The 22,279-nt window shown below is 39.4% G+C and overlaps 1 protein-coding gene across 3 annotated transcripts in view; it reads left to right on the top strand.

The window, feature by feature from the left end:
• The window catches only part of LNPEP (leucyl and cystinyl aminopeptidase), a 100,206-nt gene extending 79,609 nt beyond the window's left edge, over positions 1 to 20,597 (top strand). For all 3 annotated transcript variants that reach the window (XM_025866826.2, XM_025866828.2, XM_025866827.2), the window contains 5 exons: positions 6,289 to 6,473; positions 8,018 to 8,179; positions 10,160 to 10,300; positions 10,984 to 11,065; positions 11,931 to 20,597. In XM_025866826.2, the coding sequence (XP_025722611.1) occupies positions 6,289 to 6,473; positions 8,018 to 8,179; positions 10,160 to 10,300; positions 10,984 to 11,065; positions 11,931 to 12,062 (702 nt within the window). In that variant the 3' untranslated portion in view covers positions 12,063 to 20,597. The remainder of the gene's footprint in view (positions 1 to 6,288; positions 6,474 to 8,017; positions 8,180 to 10,159; positions 10,301 to 10,983; positions 11,066 to 11,930) is intronic.
• Positions 20,598 to 22,279: the final 1,682 nt, after the last annotated feature.

A 22,279-nucleotide genomic window follows, 5' to 3' on the forward strand; every position in this document is an offset into this window, starting at 1 on the left:
TTCTTCGTTTTCCTAGTTGTGAAATCTTTACTTTGAATCATAATGACATTGCTTACCAGGAAGAGTTGATAAAAGGCTTAGCATAACATGGTCTTGTTTGAATATCAAACTAAAGACTTCTGACCCTGACATCAAAATGAGGTCACATGAAAAGAAACCTTCTCTATTCAAATCCTGGTTCATTTTATATAGTAAATGCTTGAAGTAAGTCCTTTTGCAATGTGGTGTTCCCCATTGGCTTCCAGGTGGTCATTGTGAAATGACAGTGTTGTTTGTTTGTACTGAGAATATTCTGTTTTAGGAGTCCTTACTGTGACCTCTTATGGAGGGTGATGCTGGTGGATATATTTCTCTGCAAAGCACTAAAGGAATCTTGGCATTGGTGACTGCTTTACCTTTTTTTTTTTTTTTTTTTTTTTTCATTTTGCTTTACCTTTTTTAAAACCAGTTGCCTAATTAGTATTAAATTAGATTTAATACTAATCTTTCAGTTTTAAACTGTTGACAGGGTAAAGCTTGGGAGGAAGAGATGAATTCTTTGTTTCATCTTCCTCTCTGAGTCAGCACATTCTGACAATAGGTTTTGCTTTAGAGACCAGTCAGGTTTTCCAGAGACAAGGCAAAAGGCAGCTTTCAGAAAAAGGAAGAAAGTATTGAACCAAAAATTAGAATGTCTGTTAGGGTTTTGGTGTCCTCACTGGTGAAAGGAAGAGGTTGGATTACATCTTTTTTTTTTTTTTCTTTTAAACAACCTCCTTTCTGCCTCTTACCAGGCTGCTGCACATCTTCTGTGATGAGTTCTCCCATCACACACTATTCACAGTGGGGGGAGGCAAGGACAGCTGGTGGGCCGTATAGAGCTTGAGAAGCACCCTTCCCCCCAGGTCTCTGATCTGACCCCAAAGGAGCCACCCATAAGTGTGATGCTTAAGTTAGATGATTTCTTTTTTTTTTTAAGATTTTATTTATTTGAGAGAGTGAGAATGAGAGAGAGAGAGCACGAGAGGGAAGAGGGTCAGAGGGAGAAGCAGACTCCCCGCTGAGCAGGGAGCGCAATGCGGGACTCGATCCCGGGACTCCAGGATCATGACCTGAGCCGAAGGCAGTCTCTTAACCAACTGAGCCACCCAGGTGCCCCAAGTTAGATGATTTCTGAGGTCTTTTCTAATTGTTAAGATTTTTATCATTCTTCTGTATCAGAGGCTCTCTCTTACCATCCTTAATAAAAACCAGTGTCTTCAGAATGTGACTCAGCCCATTGTAAATACTGAGCAAACAAATGAGTGAAACACACCAGAAACATTCATTTTCAGTGCTTGTTATATTCTGCACACCATGCTTAAGTGCTTAATGTAGATTATCTCGTTTAATCCTCACACAATGCCAGACAGATATTTCTACCCCCATTGGATAAGTGGGGGGACTAAATAACTTCCACATCAGTTACATAGTAAATTACGAAGCTGAGCTTCAAACCCAGATTAGTTCCACTCTGAAGCCCAGTTTGTATTATGTTGCTGTATTTTAAATTAATTTGTATTCTAGCAATGTCATCTTTCAAAGGATACCTTTTGGTTGGAAAAATCAAGGCTGTTTCTTTGCTGCTATCATTTTTTAAAACTGAGATTATAAATTAAAACCATTTGAAAAACTTGTAGACCATGTGTTTAAGGTTTAAGATGACAGACCTACATCTAGTGCCCTTGAAAATAAAGTTGTCAACTTAATATTTGAGATTTCTTTTATATCCAAAATGTTAATAAAATTTTTTATAGTATTTGTGTGCATTTCCAAGAAGTATGCAAATAACTTATTGGTCTCTTTAGGAGACACTTAGAATCCAACACCGACTTTGTACTGTTAGTATATGAGATTGGCCTTTTGGTAGCCACTTCAGCTACTATAGATGGACATTTGAGTTGTTTACAGTTTGGAGCTATTACAAATAGCATTTCTATGAATATTCTTATATATATCTTTGTTGCATATATGTATGCATTTCTATGGGGTATGTGTCTGGAAGTGGAATTGCTGAGTCATAACATATTTATAGTTAATACTGTACTATCAAATCGTTGTTCAATGGTGTATCAGTTTGTGCTCCATCAGCAGTGCATGAGAATTTGAGTTCTATTTTGGCTCTATATCCTTGTCAACACTTTGTATTAATAGTAATCTTTTTCCTTTTAGCCAACCAGATGGATGCATAGTGATATTGCAATTTTGGCTTTAATTTGTATTTCCCGGGTGCCTGGGTGGTTCAGTTGGTTAAGCATCTGCCTTCTGCTCAGGTCACGATCCTGGAGTCCCAGGATCGAGTCCCACATCGGGCTCCCTGCTCAGTGGGGAGTCTGTTTTTCCCTCTGCCCCTCACCCCACTCTCGTGCTCTCTGTCTCAAATAAATAAATAAATAAAATCTTTAAAAAAACTTTGTATTTCCCTAATGACTAGTGAAGATGAATTCCTTTTGATTTGTTTATTGACCATTGGAGGTACACTTTGGTTAAGTGCCCAGGTCTTTAACGTTTTTTCTATTGGATTTTCTGCCTTTTTCTGATTGATTTGTAGAGCTCTTTATATATTCAAGATAGGAGTCCTTTGTTGCTCATGTACATTTGCAAGTATCTTCTCCCCCTCAGGCTTGCTTTTTCAGTCTCTTAATGATGTTTTTTGATTAGTGTAAATTCTTAATTTTTGTGTATGAAATCTGCCAACCCACAGGTATTCTCCTTTGTTCTCTTCTGAAAACTTTATGATTTTACCTTACACATTTAGAACTATGATCCATCTGGAATTGATTTTTGTGTATGGTATGAGTTAGACACAAAGATTCTTTTTTTTTGATATGGCCATCCAGTTGATCCAGCACCAGTGTGCTTCATTGTATACATAGATTTTTTTTACTATTGAATTTTATGATTACTTTGGAGGTTATTAGTGCTATATCAAATCAACACCATTTGGGGTAGTAATTTAGTTTCCTTCGGCTGCCATAATAAGTTAGTACAAACTTACTGTCTTAAAACAACAGAAACATATTCTCTCACAGTTCTGGAAGCTAGAAGGCCAAAATTAAGGTGTTGGCAGGGCAGATGGATTCCTTCTGAGGGAGAATCTCTTCTTGCATCTCTCCTAGATTCGGGTGGTTGCCAGCAGTACTTAGCATTCCTTAGCTTCTAGATGCATCACTACAATTTCTGCCTCTGTCTTGACATAACATTCTCTCTTTGTTTCTGTGTCCAAATTTCCCTGTTCTTATATATGCACCAGTCAGTAGATTTGGGCCCACCATAATTCAGTATGACCTTATCTTAAATCGATTACATCTGCAAAAACCTATTCCCAAATAAGTTTACATTCACAGATTCTAAGCAGACATGAATGTTGGGGGGACACTATTCAACCTAGTATAGGTAGCAATAAATAACTTTAGTACATATCACTCATTTTTTTTTCTTTTTTTTACTATTGAAGGATCATGCTGGTAGTGAATATACTTTAAGAGTTAGCAGAATGTTCTTGAAGCTGCCCAGCTAGTTAAATTTCATGGTGGCAGAAGCCATTCTTCCCCCTGCCTCTCTCCAATAACTTTTGAGAGCCTAATGTCAGAAAGCACTTGATACTTACCTCAGGCTGTCTCTATGCTGTGAACACAGATGCTACATTTCAATCTAAGGATTTAGATCTTTTGAATATTTTCTTTCTTTGACACTCAAGTAACTCTGCGTCATCATCCCAGATGATGATTTCCAGTTTGCTGGGCAGGCATGTATTTATTAAGAACATACGTCAGGCTGGGGCCCAGGGGACGGATGCGTAGAGGACAAGGGCAGGCTTAGTTTGTGTTTGTGAGCCTACGGGCCCTTGTATTGCTGGAGATTTTGTACACTTGATTGTTAGTTAAAAGTCAGGTTAGCGTTAGGTCATCAAGAGGGAGAAACTGTCTCTAAAATTCAGAGGGCGTTCTGGTACCATCAAAGCTCTCAAAATATAAAATCTGATACTATAGTTAGAGATGGAATGGCAGACATTTCTGAGTCCTTGGATCCAATCTTCAAATAGTATTTGTGATTAAGACTGGTGTCTAATTAATTTTTTATATTGTTGTCACCAGGACAATATATTGGTCATTTTGTTATCTAGGCTGCACATACCTATATAACACATACATCTATATCCCATTTTGTGATGTATGCTGTGGTGTTGGGGTGGATAGGGTCTGGAGGCACTTTTGAATTTTGTCAAATCGTTCACATCTGATGTTAACATCTGATCCCAGCCATATTCCTGTTTCATCACTTGCAAGTCTGTCATTCTTTTACATATGAGGGATTGGTGGGGTAAACCTTTTGCAATAAAAGCTGACACTTCACTTTTAAGAAGCTGAGTTGACCCAAGAAAGAACTCCCTGGGCATATCAGTGTAAAATTAAAGCAATAAATCAAAATGTAATACATAATATAAGTGCCACCATCTTTCCTGTCTGTTTTATTTTAAAAATCATTTTGTGTAACTGTTCTTGCATTTTATTGCATACCCAATGTTTGTAGCTTGTATAACCCATCCATTTATTTTCTCTCCCCACTTGCCGTTTTCATTTTATGAAATCAGAGGATCGGATTCTATTGTTTAATGAGTTTAAATTTAAAAAAAAATTAGAACCATGGAAAAACAGGTTCTCTGTTTGAAGCACTTGCTTCAATAAAGAAGCACTTGTTATATGATTTATTAATATTAAAAACATAACCTGGATTACTTAATAAAAATGATAAAGTGGGAATTTTCTAAAAACAGAATTATTTTTAAAATAAAATCTTTTGCTCTGTTATCATTTGAAATATATGTAAAATCAACTCCTTGGGGATTTCATCTTAAATATTTGGTATCAGAAATAACTAGTAAAATTGCACCCTGTAACTCCAGCGGAGTAACTGCTCAGGAACTAGCCTTAGCACCTTCAAGTGTCAGGCTTCCCTTGCTTCCAGTATTTTAATGGGCCATTTTTTTTTTCCTGCTTGTGCCTGTATGTTTTAGTAAACTCTCACTGACATTTTTCTTCACTGAGTTTTTTTTTTTTTTTAGTAGTATCTCAAGCATGTAACTCTTTTTCCTCTCATTCTCCTTTTGTTTCTACTTGACAGTTAGGAGTAGCTTTGAATTTTCTTTTATCCTGTGTTCATTTGGGATGGTTCGCTATCGTGCCTCTGAGAACGTCAGGCCAGCGGCAGACAGCACGTCCAGTGCAGCCGTGTGTGTCCGTAGGATCACCTGCGTTGCTTTCATGTCCCTTGGCTTATCAGTCAGCATGGCAAGTGTTTTTCCACCTCATGTCCTCTCAATAACTCGCAGGCTTTGTTACACATTCCACAAGGTGTCTGTTCTCTATCCCATTGCTTTTGAAGCAAACAAAAGCGAGTTGACATGTTATCACAAACTCTGAGTCCTTCTCCTTGCACAGATTCCTTTTTTTCTTTCTCATAGCTCCACAGGAGACTTACTTAGAGAAGGGCTGCTGAGAAAATGGCGTCAGCAGTTTAAAACGCTCCAACTAGGGTTCATATTAGGTATTGACAGTGGTGCTCTGGAAGAACAAGATGCTCTGTAAAGAACTTGAACTAATTTTCTGGGGCATAGGAGTGTTACAAACCAATGAATCTAGCATATGGGTATTCACTGTGCTCTTCTTGTTGCTTTACTACGGGTCTGAAAATTTTGTAAATATATAGTTGAGGGTGGGGAAATAACTATAAACAACTCTTCTTGCCTGCCCGCCCCATTTTCTTGCTAATTCGATTGGATTAACTTGTTAGATCATCACACTAGTTGATATTTTAAGTATGCCTTTAATATTGCATTCAGAAACATTAAAACATCTACCTGTCAGTAAAGAAGTATATTCTTCTCTCATTGTTTTATGGATTTATGGAGTCTAAAGTCAGAAAGTCCCAACTCGCTTCTGGCAGTGGCAATAGGTGATACTTTTTGGCAGGAAAATATCTTCTCACTGAGTACACACAGAAGACAGGCTCACTACTGCAGTGCAGTCATCAGTTCTTTCTGTGTCATGTAACTAAGAGACACCCCCCGCTCCCCGGCAATAGCAGCCGATGTGTAGTTACTGAATGGTTTCACCCAGCTGTACATGGGCCTCCTCTGTCAGTCGATATTTACTGAGTAATACCTAGGCCCTCCTATTTTCTCCTTGGGTAAACGCTGGGGGATAAAGATCTAGCCATCCTGAGTTTTCTGTGATTGTCCTAATTATTGTTAACAATTTGTCTCTGTAGACCAGGGTATCTAAATTACTTCGAAGCCAAATCCAGCAGCAGACTTGGACTGATGAAGGCTCCCCATGTGCCCGGGAGCTTCGGTCAGTCTTGCTGGAGTTTGCTTGCGTCCACGGCCTTGAGAACTGCAGTGCCACAGCCATGACGCTGTTTGATGACTGGGTGGCCTCCAACGGAACTCAAAGGTGACATGCACTTCTACTCAAATGAGCTCTCTGCCTCTTCCTTACCTTGATATCATATACTGAAACCAGGATCTTGTCATCCTGAGTGTTAACGTAGGTGATGTGTGTACTTGCATTGTCAAACAAGACTGTTTTTTCGAATTGTAGTAAAATATATAAAACATGAAGTTTATTAACATGTTTTAATTGTACAGTTCAGTAGTGTAAGTATATTCACATTGTTGAGCAACGAATCTCCAGCACTTTTTGTCTTGCAAAACTAGAACTCCTTACCCAGACAACTCTCCGTTTTCTCCAGTCCCCAGCCCCTGGCAGCCACTGTTCTCTTTTCTGCTCTGAATACCTTATGTGAGTGAAATGTACAGTATTTGTCTTTGTCTGACTGACTTGTTTCACATGTCCTCAAGGCTCATCCATGTTGTAGCACGTGTTAGAATGTCCTTCCTCTTTAAGGCTGAATTTGTTCGTTATATACACCGTATTTTGTTTATTGCTTCATCCATTGATAGACATTTGAGTTGCTTCCACCTTTTGGCTTTTACAAATAATGCTGCTGTGAACATAGGTATACAAATACCTCTTCAAGACTCTGCTTCCGATTCTTTCGGATCTATACCTAGAAGTGATATTGCTACATCATATGGTAGATCTATTTTTAATTTTTTAAGGTACCACCATATTGTTTTCCATAGTGGTAGCACCATTTTACATTCCCACCAGTAGGGCAGAGGAGTTCCAGTTTCGTCACATCCTCACCAAGGCTTCTTGTTTTCTGCTTTTTCATAGCAGCCATCGGAATGGTTGAGAGCTGTCAAACAAGTCTCTTATAATTTAGGGCTATAACATAGCAAGTGGAGTTAGCAGTTAGTAGACGTTTTTTTTTTTTTAATTTTTATTTATTTATTTGACGGAGAGACACAGTGAGAGAGGGAACACAAGCAGGGGGAGGGGGAGGACTCTGGGACCCAGGACCCTGGGATCATGACCTGAGCTGAAGGCAGATGCTTAATGACTGAGCCACCCAGGCGCCCCAAGTAGACATGTTTTTGATGATGACTGGTTCTCTCCATGTTCCTTACTGGGCATTATGGAAATAGATTTAAGCATCAGATGAGAGTTGGGATGGGGGATTGGGATAACCTTCTGAGGTCTTTTCCAGCTCTGAGATCTTAATAAGGCCAGAAAACTGGGCTTCTTCCCCTCTTATGACCGCTCCCCTCACACCTGCTGCTATATTTCCACCATGGAACTTTCTACACTACGTGGCAATATACTGATTTATTCTGTATGTTGTGATAGCCTCTGAGTTCCTAGAGGGCAGAGACTGCTCAGTGAAGAATTACTGCATTAAGTTGAATTGATATTCTTTATAGTCACACCACCAGGGAAGTAGCAACCCACTGAATTAAATGTTTTCTTGACAATGAGTTGTAAAGACTCTTTTGTTACCTGCTCTGACTCCGCAAGCACCACTAGTCAATTCCTTGCCTTTGTATTCAGGATTTCTTTTCCTTGTTTTTCTCATATTTGTACCTTTCTTACAGCCTACCTACTGATGTCATGAGTACTGTGTTCAAGGTTGGAGCAAAAACAGAGAAAGGCTGGTCATTCCTGTTAAGCAAGTATGTCTCTATAGACTCTGAAGCAGAGAAGAATAAAATACTTGAAGCTCTTGCCAGCTCAGAGGATGTACGGAAACTTTACTGGTACGAAACCACCCAAGCAATATGATATATAGAAACCAAAAGCATAAAGACATGGTGCTCCTAGGTTTGAGGAGCTCATTTTCTCTGGGATCTCCCTCTTTCTGCCTTTCCTTGTGGGCTGGCCTTGACTTGGACGGTGTGGGGGGGAGCCCGCATGTGTTCGGCTTCGTCTCAGGGACTGGACCTGTACAGATGGGCAGGAGGTGCTTTGCCTAAAAGAGATTGGGAGATGCCAAAAATCACAGTCCCCTTCTACTTTGTGCTTAAAAACTTCTTGGTCATTTGGCATGTTGTTTTTGATTCCACAGTTCGTGCTTCATTTTCTTTTTTGGTCAAGGCATTGCTCTCTCCAAGCTATCATTTTGAAAATGCAGAGACTTCAGTACAAGATAACACGTAAAAGCCATAGGTTATACATTCATGTGAATTTGTCAGACCTTTCCTTTTTTTTTTTTTCTTAAAGATTTTATTTATTTAATAGAGAGAGAGCACAAGCAGGGGGAGCAGCAGCGGGACAGGGAGAAGCAGGCTCCCAGCTGAGCAGGGAGCCCGATGTGGGGCTCGATCCCAGGACCCTGGGATCATGACCTGAGCCGAAGGCAGACGCTTGACCAACTGAGCCACCCAGGTGCCCCAGACCTTTCCTTTTTAATATCCAGCGGATGAAGAGCTAGAGATTGTAGGGTCACATGGGGTAAGAAGGGCAGTAGGTAGGGCTTCCTGGCAGGAAGAACAATCAGGGTCAGGGTAGAGGAGCTCTAAGTAACCAGGAGAAATGCGCAAGTATCTTGGCAGTCAGCAGCGGGAAGGAAAGGAGAGGCACTTGGCTCTCATTGCTTCTCTTGCATAACTTTGCTCAGGTAAATCATTCTGTTCCAGAGATGTTCTTAGCACCTGCCCAGACCCACTTTCCAGAGGACGCACTGTAAATAGTCATTTTCTTTAAAGTAGTAGCCAGACTCTGACCCAAGCAAAGAGAGAAAAGTTTTTGTTGTTAAATCAATAATAATTTTGTTTTGAACTAGTAGTACACCGATAAATTCCCCATTATGAAGTACTTAAACAGTACCTGAGGAAACGGAATAAAGTGTGAAAGTCCCTCTCATATGCCCCTTCACTTCCAATCTTATTCTCTTCTCTCTATTAACAGTGTCTGTCCAGGTGTGTATTTTATATATTGAACATAGGTTTCTACTCTAGCTGGTGTTCTGTAACATTCTTTGTAGTGACCAGTCTTTGAGATTTGCCCTGTTCATTCATAAAGCGTATTTGCATTTGTTTCTGTGGCTACACAGTATCGCACAGTATGGCTCTATCAGAATTTATCTAATCCATCACATCTCATTGGGCATTTGGGTTTTTCCTCCCCGTAAAACTCATTCTGCATTCTTTTGGGGATATGTGTTTTCCCGCTCAAAACAGATATTGTAGCACGATAGATGAAAATTGCGTTTGTTTCCATACCAGGCTTTAGTATTCATCAGCTGTGTTAAGTCTGTCAATTTTACATAACCTCAGTTTCTTAAATGGTAACATGGAGATAGGTAATGATTCCCTATTTCAAGCCTTGTTGTGTCAAGAATTTAGAACATAATCTAGTACATATAAAGCCCAGTTTTTTACGAGTAGCAATATACCTATCTACTCATATCAAATAAAGTTTTTAACAACAACAACAAATCCAATCTTCAGAGTTATAATAAACTCTACCTGAATTTATTTCCTAAGTGTCCTTATTGCATCAAGAACTACTGATTATTATGTGACGGTATATTTAAGTCCTTATCTTGTTGGTGAGTTCTCCCTTCATTTAAAAAAATGACAGGTGTTCAATCTGTTGATCAATCTTAGACCAACCCAAAACTTACATGCTGTGAATTGCTTCAGAACCTTAATTAGGAGACCAGCACTGATTTTAAGTTCAGTGATCACTTCATGACAAATACTAATTTTGGAAACTAAATCTGCTTTGCTTTTCAGGTTAATGAAAAATAGCCTCAGTGGAGATATCATCCGAACACAAAAGCTGTCATTCATCATTAGAACAGTTGGCCGACATTTTCCTGGACACTTGTTGGCATGGGATTTTGTCAAAGAGAACTGGAACAAGCTTGTACAGAAGTGAGTTTCTCAGATAACTACTAATTTTTAGTATTCTCCCGTTCTTCATTTGAAACTGTTTCCAATGTTGTGTTGATTCACAGGATTTAAGATCTGGTATGAGAGGAAAAATGTTTCAGTGACAGTTTAACTGAAACACCCAGAAATTTTCACCCTTGTAAATGTAATCCCATAACATGAGTCGTTTGACAGTGGTGCTCCCTTCGGGTACTCATTACGCCCAGCCATGCTTGACACTTAGGTCACTTCACTTCACCTGGCCATGGACTGTTTCAGAATAGCTGTTCAGTTATGTGTGTTGAAAAATACCTCGTCATTGCCAAGGGATTGGAGAGGAACTCACACCCACCCAGACAGCACACGGAGGACTTTTTTGCTTTCAAAATAGTAGTGGCATTTCTGTGGGTAAGGTGTGATTTTTGAATCGATTAAATGAATTCATAATTTATCTGGGTATCCATAACTCCTGCTTCTTTCTGCCACCTTTCCTTCCCACTGGTAGTGAGAGGGCATGTGCGGTTATTTCTGATTTACTGAGCTTCATTACCCAGGAGCAGGACTCCCAGTCCACCTTTGGCCTGTGTAATGTACAGTCAAGTAATTCCTTTGCATTCAGGACATTTGCTTCTCAAAAACTGCCTCATGTTTTTGCTCTTTTTGCTCTTAAATTTTTGTTTCTTCAGGTTTCATCTGGGGTCCTATACCATACAAAGTATTGTTGCTGGGTCAACACACCTGTTTTCAACAAAGGCGCATTTGTCTGAGGTTGGTTGTATAAAATGTTAGCAGGGAGGTTGGGTCACCCTTTCCCCGTAGGCTGCTCAGTCTAAGACAGTGCCTTGTCATGCCAGTTTCTGCCCCTTCTCTCTGTCGGCTGTGGTCAGTGCCCGCGATTCTGCCCTGGGATTATTGCTTAAGGGGGGATACTCAGCAATGAAGACAAATTCTGATGAGGAAGAATTCTGATTCCATTCTCAACAGTATTCCCTCGTCTGCCTGATACAAATCAGTTTTTGAATTGAGACCAGCATATGCCAACTCTCTTTTTAAGTGGTAATAAAATGGTTTTGAAGAATTCCATTCCAAGGGTAGAACTGGGCATTAATTCTAACTTTAGACTACTTCATTTACTGTTATTTGGCTTTTTTTTTTTTTCCATTCTAAACTGGAAAAATTCATCCTTGTGGGCATAAGGGGAATTCATTGTTAAAATTACTTCAGATTTCACCATGTGTGATCAGGAACTTGATGTAAATACTTTGAATATTAAAGTACTTGGGGGCGCCTGGGTGGCTCAGTGGGTTAAGCATCTGCCTTTGGCTCAGGTCATGATCCTGGGGTCCTGGGATTGAGTCCCGTGTCAGGCTTCCTGCTCAGCGGGGAGCCTGCTTCTCCCTCTCCCTGCTCCCCCGCTTTGCTCTTACTCTCTCTTGCTATCTCTCTTTCTCAAATAAATAAATAAAATCTTAAAAAAAAAATTAAAAATAAATAAATAAAGTCCTTCTTGTCTGTACTTCTTCCAAGACCTCAGCATAGCCATGACTCAGTTAAAGCTTATCTGAAAAGGATACTCAGAGTTACCTGTGATTTACTGTTCTTCTTTTGAAATACTTCTGCGTGCAACTTACAGGTCCAGGCGTTCTTTGAAAATCAGTCAGAGGCAACCTTTCGCCTTCGCTGTGTCCAGGAGGCTTTGGAAGTCATCCAGTTGAATATCCGATGGATGGAGAAGAACCTCAAAACTCTGACGTGGTGGCTCTAGCATGCACAGCTGCGCCCCATTTTGTCGCCCATTCAGAGAGCTAGTTAACATGGGCTCTGCTGCTTTAGCAAAAAGCCAAGGTGAAGCCAGAATCGCTGCCGAGTTGTTGGCACTCTTAGGAGTTCTAGTTCGCTCAGGGCCCGTCTGTATTTTTCATCTGTCTTTCTCGAATTGTCTTTGGGCAGTATGTAGTTATTTATTACAAAATTATATTCACCTGTATGCCAACATCTACAAAAACAGTAATTTTTCTACTTTGAAGATACGCAAATGGGGGAAAAACATCTGTTTTGGCATTCTGTTCTGTTTCTCAGTATCCGGAAAGTACTGGCACAGTGCAACAAGGAAGGATCTACCGTGGGAGCCGTCATCCTTGCAGGCGCTGCTTTGTCAGCCATTTGTTGCTTCTTAGTGGTAGACGATAGATGTTACTTGAATGTGGTACAAAACTTAGCTTCAAAAGCTATGGCAATGAAGTCGACGAATCCTACAGCTGTTAGAAAACCGATCTCAGGTGTGCAGATCTACTTTGGTTTGAGGTTTTGATTAATCCTTTATTTTCTGAAACAAAGTTTAAGTAAGATCTATAACTTATATTTTTTTTTCTGCAGGGCAGCCAGGTGCTACAGAATTTTTAAATTTTTGTTGTACTGAAAAGCTAAGTAACAAGGACAAAAGATTAAATTTTCCAAATAGGTAATACTTATTTTTTCATCCTTTAGGAAACTGTTTCAAACTGAGTTAGCTTTAATTATAATTATTTTATTTATGAATTCCAGTATTCTCCAAATCTATACACCTTTATCACTCCCTGCCATAGGTACATCTTACGTTATAGAGGAATATGTCTACACTTATGGCAAGCATTTTGTTAATACTGTTGTCTTTTATCATGACTATCACTGTTACTAGAATTAGTTTAGGTTGCCTTTGACATTACCTGATCATAGACACTTTCTCTGTGAGTCATACTCGTGTAGATTTTCATGTTATATGGTAGCATATATTAGAAGCATATTTTAAGATAGGGTCTTTGAGAAATTGAACATTTTTATTTGAAGTTCACCATAGTACCTTAAAGGAATAAAGAGAATGTGGGATAGGAGTAACTTGATTCAGATTTAATATGGTGGGCTTTGAATTTTTTCTACTATCAAAATAGTACTTTTCTTTAGTTGAAAAATCAGTGGGTTTTGTTTGTTTTATTTTGTTTTTATCATGGCCAAAGTAACTGATTAAAAGGAATGGCCAAGGAAAGAAAGAAAGAAAAGGGAAGATTTCTAAAACTGTATTGCATTTTCACTCCTTGTAAAGGAGAAATACTGTACTTGAATTTTTTGAGCTATGCAGACTTAATATCTAGATTGTTGAGTTTCTTTGATTCTTAGGGGAAAAGCTTTCTTCCTAATAACTGAGTACTTTATATTTTCTTTGAAAACATCTTCTGTGTACATAAAAAGGGTAGATACCCATTTGTGAGCACTTAAAACACTCCAGAGAATCAATTGGAAAGGTCACCTTTTTTAAGTTAGCAGGTATACAGTGAAAATATGTGAGATGGTGTATAAAATTATATTTTACTTTATGAAAGTATTTTTATATAACAAAATTTAAAATGCTGGCAAGCTAAAAGGTAGCTTTCTTTAATCCTAGTGTGTTTTCCCCCAATTTAGTCTTTTCTAAACATTTACCTCTGGTTCAGAGTACAAACTATTATATCCTGAGACTCACAGAATCCGCTAAAGACGTCTTATTGAAACTGGGGTGATTGTAAGTCTTTATTCCTCTTGTGCTTTAGCAGATGAATGATACTTTAGTTGATATTGGAAGTTAGTGTGTTTTTATATTTTTAGAGTGGGGAAAAATACTAAACTTTTGAGGGGTTTTTTGGTTGCTGGTTTTTTACCATGTTATATTACTGAATTCCACTTTGATACGGAGTTTAAATTTTGCTACTTCTCAACATCCGTTAAGATTTTTCAGTTATACCTGCCCATCTTTACATTGCTCCTGTAATGTATGTTAACTCTGTATATGGCAAATCTTGTCTTGAATTATATCATTTTTCCTGAGTGTGTGTGTGTGTGTGTGTGTGTGTGTGTGTATGTGTATGTGTGTGTGTGGGCAGAGGGTAATGTTTAAGTAAATCCTTATCAAAACATGGGCTAAAAATAGAGGTAACTTGGAATTCATTGCTTTCTTTGTACTCACAACCTGTTTATTCCCATGATACCGGATCCCTGCTGGTTATCGTTCTATTTGTAGGCCTCACCTCAAGTATTTGTAGTTTTAGTAGCCCTCACCTCACATTTTCCCACAGAGTTCCGTAATTTTCAAGTCAAGCTAACCCATCTCTATGGCACTTCCAAAAACGAACTCTTGAGTCAGGAAGATAAGTCTATGTAATAGATAGGACATGTGACATGAGGCATAACTGTAGCTTTTGAAGTTTTACCACCACCCCCCCACTTTGTCTTAGCCACGGTGTCTCTGAGAACTCCCATGTACATTCCTGCAGTCATAGCGCTTGGTCATGTGCGCCCACAGATCCGTGACGCCGCTGAGTATTAACGTTCATGGCAGAGACATGAGCTGCTTGAACGTAGTAGAAGAGGCACATTATGCTGGATGATTAAGAAAGGTAAAATTGGAAATTTAGAATTGTAGAAGAAAGACTTGTGCTTTGGAGATCTGGAAGTAGAAATCTAAGGCGTCTGGTTTGTTAACAGCAAGAGATTGGGTACATTAAACTGCAGGTAGTGTCGGGTCCCACCCCAAGCTTGGGCCTTCCTCCAGGGCATTGTTTGCTATAAATCCCTGTGAGTGAAACTGTGTTGCCATTGTGTGAGTGCTCCTGAACTTTCCTACCATTTTACCATCCCAGGTTCTGCTTAATTCTAATACTCTTTGCCTTTCAGGTTTTCCTTTTATCGTACGTTAGCCTCTGTAGGAACAAAAGAGCTGTCAGAAGAGTTCTGGGTATGTAGAGGCTCGGGGGCTGCGTCAGTCTCCCTGGGACCAGAACAGAGTCCTTTCTGAATATTGGAAAGTAAGGAATGAAAGTTCAGTGCTGAGTTTGTCGGATTACTGGTAGCCCGTTACTGAGTTGCATTTTAAGAGGCTACGCAAACTAAAGCACCTGGAACAGTAATGTGTGGTTGGATTGCCGAGTATTCAGGTAACCCCCATTCATTTCATGGGACTGCAGAGAAGGTGTATGAGCTCAGGACACGTATCATCACCGAGGTCAGCATCTCCTGGGCGGAGTTTGCAAAATGAGATCTGAATTTCATAGGTATGATAGAGCTCTTTTTCTCCCCTTTGCCTTTGTCGTTTGGTTTTTATTGGAATGAATTCTCTTTCTAAAGAGCTTCTTCTCTTCCCCCTCTGACACTCCCATTTGTACTTAAAACAAACAAACAAACAAACAAACTAATGTGTGTATTTTTGCTATTTTTTTGCATTCTTTTATTTTGTGCTTTTTTCTCTGCGCCGGCAGGAAGTCCTGAATGAAAAGTGGGAGTCCACATGTAGGATCAATCTCCTGACTGCCCTTTCCCTTCTCGCCTGCGCGTGCGATACATTGTAGAATAGTTGATTGATGTCTTTGAGTGGCTCTTGGCGGGGGAGGGGCTATATACTTTTTAAATGTACATGTGTGGTTTTGATCTATTTTTATTTTCTTTCATTTTGTATACTTGCTTCTGATAAAGAGTGAGACACCGTCCTGTGGAAATCTCTTCTGCCCTTCCCGTTATTGCCTGTGTGGGCAACAGCTGCAGAATAGTTATTTGATGTCTCTTTTTTGGAAGTTGATGGTGATACTGGGGGGAGAGCAGAGTATGTTCTTTTTAAAATGTGTACAAAATGGTTTTGCTGCTATTTTGTGGGTGTTATTTCACTTTGCACTTCATTCATCTTTCTCATGGGTGCGTAGATATCTAATGAACTGTGGCGGTCCAGAAGTACGACAGATGTCCCGTGCACCCCTCCCCTTGTTGCTAACAACTAATAGAGTGGTTGTAGTTGCTCTTGTCGGGATCTCGTCTTGTGGGGTGGGAACAGATGTGTGCATATATGTGTTATGCTCCTTTTTTAATGTTTCCATTTTATATGTGTTCCTTTGCATGTGTGCATACATACTTAGTGAAAATTGAGGTTCAGAGTATGACAGATTTCCTGTTTGCCCTATTCCTTATTGCCTCCTTGGGTGGTAGCTAATGTTTTGTGTTGTGGGGTGGGAGAAAGTAGGGTATGTACTTAGTGTATATGAATAGACTTCCTACTACTTTGTATTCCTTATTCATTTCGTACTGTATCCTCCTCAGAGGACGTCAGAGTACCCGATGGGACGTGGAGGTCCGGGTGTATGACAATCTCTTCTCGTCCCCTCCCCTTACTGCCCGTGTGGGCAATGGCTAGTAGAGTAGTTGTTGGAGTGGGCTTGTGGCGGGGGGGGATGCGGGGTTGGGGGAAGGGATGTGTACATGCTGTATATACCTGTTTTTACTACCAAGATGTGTTATTTCATTGGGTCCCCTGACTGGAAGTTACCCAGTGAACCGTGGAGGTCCGGACGTATGACAATCTCCTCTGGTCCCCTCCCCTTACTGCCCGTGAGGGCAGTGACTAGTAGAGTAGATACTTAGTTTCGGGGTTCTTTTGTAGGTTTGGGGTTAACGATTTTTAAATATATATATATATATATATATATATATCTCCATGTTTTTACTTCCTTATTATAGTATTTCACCGGGTAGCCAGTCCTTCACTTGGACACGTGGGTTCCTAATGAACCATGGAGTTCCAGATGTATAGCAATCTCCTCTTCTCCCCTTCCCTTTTTATCTATGTGTGGCAATAATTTTCAAGTGGTTTGGGTTTTTTGAAGTCTTGGGGGGTGGGAAGGGACTAAGGCAGGATATATACTTTTGAAAACCGTATGTACAGTGTTTGTTACTATATTGTGTTACTCCATTTTGTACCCCGTCCCTTCCTTGGACGTGGAGGTACCCGATGAGACGCGGACGTCCGGATGTATGACCATCTCCTCCGGTCCCCTCCCCTTACTGCCCAAGTGGGCAATAGTTTTAGAGTAGTTCTAGATTAATTTTTTTACTGCACCCCTCCCTCCCCTGGGAGGATGGGGGATATGTACTTTTTAAAATGTATATAAATATTTTTGTTCCTTTTTTCTGTTACTACATTTTGTACCTAGATCTTTCCATGGGTATTTAGGTACATGATGAAAATTAAGGTTCATTCTATGAAAGAAATCTCCTCTTCTCCCCTTCCCTTATTGCCTGACTGGGCAATGACTAGCGGCGCAGTTGTTTAGAGGGGGTTTTTTGGCAGGGTGGTGGGGGGATTTCTGGGTTTACATTTTTAAAAATGTATATAAATGTCTGCTGTGGTGTTGTTGTTGTTCTGCGCTTTTCCTTTGAACTGATTTTTTTTGTTTGGATTTGTAGATGTGCAGTGTAGTGCAGAGGCCCAGCTCCAGAGGCGTGATAAACCGTTTCTTCCCCTGTAGCCTGTGCACGATTGTATGAGAGTACTGTAGGACTTGGTGTTTGTTGTGTTTGAAGTTCTTAATGGGGAATGGGCTTATTAGGTAAGTTAGGTGATTTTTTAAATGTATATAAATGTTTCTGCCTCTTTTTGGCATTCGCTTCATTTTGAATCTAGTCCTTTGCATGACTGTTAAGGTACTTACTGAAAGTTGAGATTGATTCTATGAAAAATCTCCCCTATTCCCTTCCCTCATTGCCTGGCGGGCAGTGGTAGAAGAATAGATGTTTAGTTTCTTTTTTTGGAGGGGTGGGGGTGGGAGGATTCTGAGTGAGTGAGGGACAGAGAGTGTGTGTGTGTGTGTGTGCGCGCGCACGCGTGCGTGTAAAATTTTTTTTAATGTATATAAATGTTTGCTACGTTTTGTGTGTTATTTCACTTAGTACTCAGTCCTTTGCGGGGACTTGTAGGTACATAATGAAACATGGAGGTCCATACGTATGATAAATCTCCTCTGCGTCCCTTCCCTCACTGCCTGCATGGGCAATAGTTTTATAATTTGGGGTAGTTTTTTTAAGGGGGAGAGATGATTTGGGTGGGTCATGGGGAGGGGAAAAGGGCAGGGTATGAACTTTTAAAAACTGTGTATCAGTGTTTTCCTATTATTGATTTTGTGCCTAGTCTTGGCATGATGTATAGGTACCAGAGGAAAATGGAGGATCAGTGTATGACAAATCTCCCCTTCTCCCCTTTCCCTTATTGCCTGTGTTGGCAATAGTGAGTAGAAGAGTTGTGTGTTGTTTATTTACTTGGGTTTTTTTGGAGGGGTTTATGTTTGTGGCAGGGGAATATTCTTAATACATATGAATATGGGTGGGGCTTTTTTTGTTTCATTTTGTATTTAGTTCCTTGCATGGCTATCTATATTGGAACCTAATGAAAATTGAGTTGCATAAATTGACAGATCGCTTCTTCCTTTCCCACATATTTCCTCATTTAGCAGTGCCTAGTATAGTTGTTGTTTTGTGGTTATTTTGTTTTATTCCTAGGATATATGCCTTTAAAAATGTAAATATATATAAGCACATAACTAATCTGCTTCTTTTTTTTTTCATTATTTCTCATTAATACGTAGTCCCTTTCAGGGCTCTGCATGGATCTAACAAAAATCAAGTCCCATCAAATCCCTGCCATCTGACTTGAAAGGCATTGGGGTGGTGTAACTCATGGCAACAGGTATATAGCAAATAAGTTGGGAGAAGACACTTGGATCTGGTTGACTTATGAAAGCTAATCAGATTCAGCATTTCTTATGCTGATTCAAACAGAAGGAAATGGTGAAAAGGGGCCTGTGCTTTGGAGATTCCAGACAGGCAAGAGGACAGTACTAAGGAAAAAGTAGTTTTAAAGATCATTGCTGATTAATCTTTCCATAACTGGTAAGCCAGTGAAAGTGCTGCCTAGATCTTACATGAAGACCCTTGAGAGTAGCTTCTTTTGGGGGCCTGGAATTCTGACTTATCTCCAGAAGTCTCCTGCAGTTCCATCGATAGCATATTCTTATATAACTGATAGAACTTATTTTGATTTTTGGAATGAATGTTTTGAGTTATTGCCATAGGTTCTAGTGAATAAGAACATGGGCCCCAAAATCATTCCATAAAGAATCGGGAGGCAGGCCCTCTTTCAGCGCCCGTCCGTGATCGGGCAAGTTGGCCCTTCCCTACCCAGAGCTCTTCTGAGTGGCTGCTTCACTCTCCTCAGTTCTCCGTTAGCTGGACCATTCCTGTTGTTTTTTTTTTTTCTTTTTGTCTTCGGTGCCTGCAATATTAGATGTTATCCTCACGTACACTTAAAAATGTAAGCTAGTGTTGCCTCATCAGCTGTATGTTTTTGCATGCATTTCATACATCCAGACTTGCATGTTCATGTTCAGCATTCTTGAATCGTACTGACTCTTCATTCACCACATGGTAAATGTTAGGACTCCACGTTTGTCTGTATCAAAGAAAATGCATGTGTAAAATCCCTCACTCCCTCCCTGCCTCTCTTCCTCCCTTCCTTTTTTCCTTCAAGCTTCTGAGCAATCTTTGTTTGTTCTGCAGTTTATAATGAATATAATGCTGAAGATTTGCCATATTATTTTATTATATGTGTATTTTTAGAAACATTGATAGGATTCCTAGAACACTGGCAAAGAGATGTCATTTACCATATCAAACTGTCAGATTCTAGTGTTCAAAAATTAGCCTATACTTGGCTGTTACTTATACCTGCTGCTGTAGAAAAAATAAAAATTTGTTCATGACACATATAACTTTGATCATAAATAAGCGAGAAAGGGGCACCTTTTTGGAATTAGTCATGGTAGTCATTAGTGATATTTCTGAACAGTTCTTAATTTGAAATATTTCAAAGAAGTAAAGGTCATGGCTTCGCTGAATGAAATGCTCCAGAAGTTGAAATGTATAAACCATCAGTACAATAATACACTTGTGTGTGTGTGTGTGTGTGTGTGTGTGTGTGTGTGTGTGTGTGTGTATACAGATATATATATAAAATGAGAATTACCACATAATTGGAGCATTTGCATTATCAGCAAACTCACACTGAGACAAACCTTAGTCTTATAGCCGTCTTGATTAAAGCCAAGTGTTCCACGTTGCTATGAAGAGTAATCTCTTTCAAACACTTTGAAAAGTAATTACTTGGAAGCTTGTAGAGATACTACATTTTTGTATTTAAACACCTATGCAGATCTCCAATTCTTTGAATCTGAGCTTGTGGGTGGAATTCTAAATTTGTATCATAATCTGTCTTTTGTGGAAAATTTTGAAAATGGTATGTATAATATATATATATGCAAATTGTGTTGTGTCACTTGGAAAGGGAAAAGGCTTATTTTTCTTTATATTTCTGATAACTTGTTTTGCATATGACCAGCACTGACTGAAAGGCATGTGTAATTGCAAACACTGTTGCTTTTTTTTTTGTGAAATGAAAATAAAAGTATTTAAATATAAATATTGTGTGGCCTATTTGGATGAAAGAAAAATTACGTATGTAAAATGGTGCATCTTCTCCGATTACACGCTCTACCAGGATAATGACCATACTCATTGTCTTGCATGATTTTTTTTCTGCCCCACTAGTACCCCAGTATCTATACTGCCTGTAACTCAAGGTTTCTCAAATTCACAGTTGCTAGGAGCATCCTCAGCCTCTAATGCAAATAGCAAATACAAACTAATGGCAATTCCACTGTGACAATGAAAAGTGCCTCTGGACATGGCCATTGCCAAATTTCTCCTGTGATGGGGTGGGGATTAAAACTTTCAGTGGGTGCTTGGAGCAGGGGGCTCAGTAACAGTTACAGGACTCTATCCAGGGCAGTTATTTACTTTTTAGACTGAATTGCTTATAAATGCTCAGTACCAGTTGATACCGTAATAGTTAAGTACCTAAATCCATATGAGACGTGTAGCTACTTATGCCAGTGAAACCAAAGAACACTCACTATCTGAATTTGAAGGTGAAAGGACACTGAATGTTATCAAGGCTCCCTCCGCCCCCAGCTTTCATTCACATGTAATTGGCGTGCGGGTGCACAGCTTTTTTCAAGGGACACTGCCACAGTTACATTCCTGGTCAGGTCGACAAAAGGAGTTTCTCTGTTCTGGCCCCATGAGTGGTGTTGAGGGACAATTGAGAATTTCTTAGGCTTCCAGATAGGGGAACTAAAACCAGTATTCTCTTAGAGTAATTGTTAAGGCTTAAAGTTGGGCATTTTAGGGCAAATACAGTGTCTCGTTATCCCCTTACCCAAAACACTATTTCCAGGGACACAAAACAACCTTGAAGCCATACCTTTTAAAAATCTCTTATGATATAGGAGAATCAACAAAGTGAAGGCAACCTACTGAATGAGGAAGATATTTGCAAATGATCTGTTAAGAGGTTAATATCCAAAATATATAAATGACTTCTACCACTCAACACTGGAAGACCAAATAATCTGATTATAATGGGCAGAAGACCTGAATAGACGTTTTTCAAAAGAAGACATATAGATGGCCAACAGACACATGAAAAGATGATCAACATCACTGATTATCAGAGAAATGCAAATCAAAACCACAATGATAAATCACCTTACGTCTGTCAGGATGGCTAATATCAAAATGACAGAAAATATCAAGTGTTGACAAGGATGTGGAGAAAAAGGAACCCTCATGCACTGCTGGTGGGAATGTAAATTGATGCAGCCACTTTGGAAGATAGTATGGAGGATCCTCACAAAATTAGAATTACCATATGATCCAGTGATTCCACTACTGGTCATTTATCCAAAGGAAAAACAAAACAAAACAAAACACTAAGTTGAAAAGCTATATGCACCTCTATGTTGTTGCAGCATTATTTACAATAGCCAAGACATGGAAGGAACCTAAGTGTCCCATCGATAGATGAATGGATTTTATATCCAACTCTTAGGAGTTGCCAAGATTTTGATCAAAAGCTAATGGTTACAGTTTTTATACTTTTTTATTCATGGATATCTGCAATAAAAAATTGAACTAAAATCCTTTATAAATGTAGAGAAGAACACTTTGATTTCAATGGACTTTTTGATGAGAGTAATAGAACTTTATTTTTGAAAGTCATTTTTAGGATTCATGACACAGAAGAGTTTGATGTGGTTATAT

The sequence above is a fragment of the Callorhinus ursinus genome, unplaced genomic scaffold (assembly GCF_003265705.2).
Source record: "Callorhinus ursinus isolate GAN/ISIS: 27379988/994484 unplaced genomic scaffold, GSC_fseal_2.0 scaffold3, whole genome shotgun sequence".
NCBI classification, from domain to species: Eukaryota; Metazoa; Chordata; class Mammalia; order Carnivora; family Otariidae; genus Callorhinus; species Callorhinus ursinus.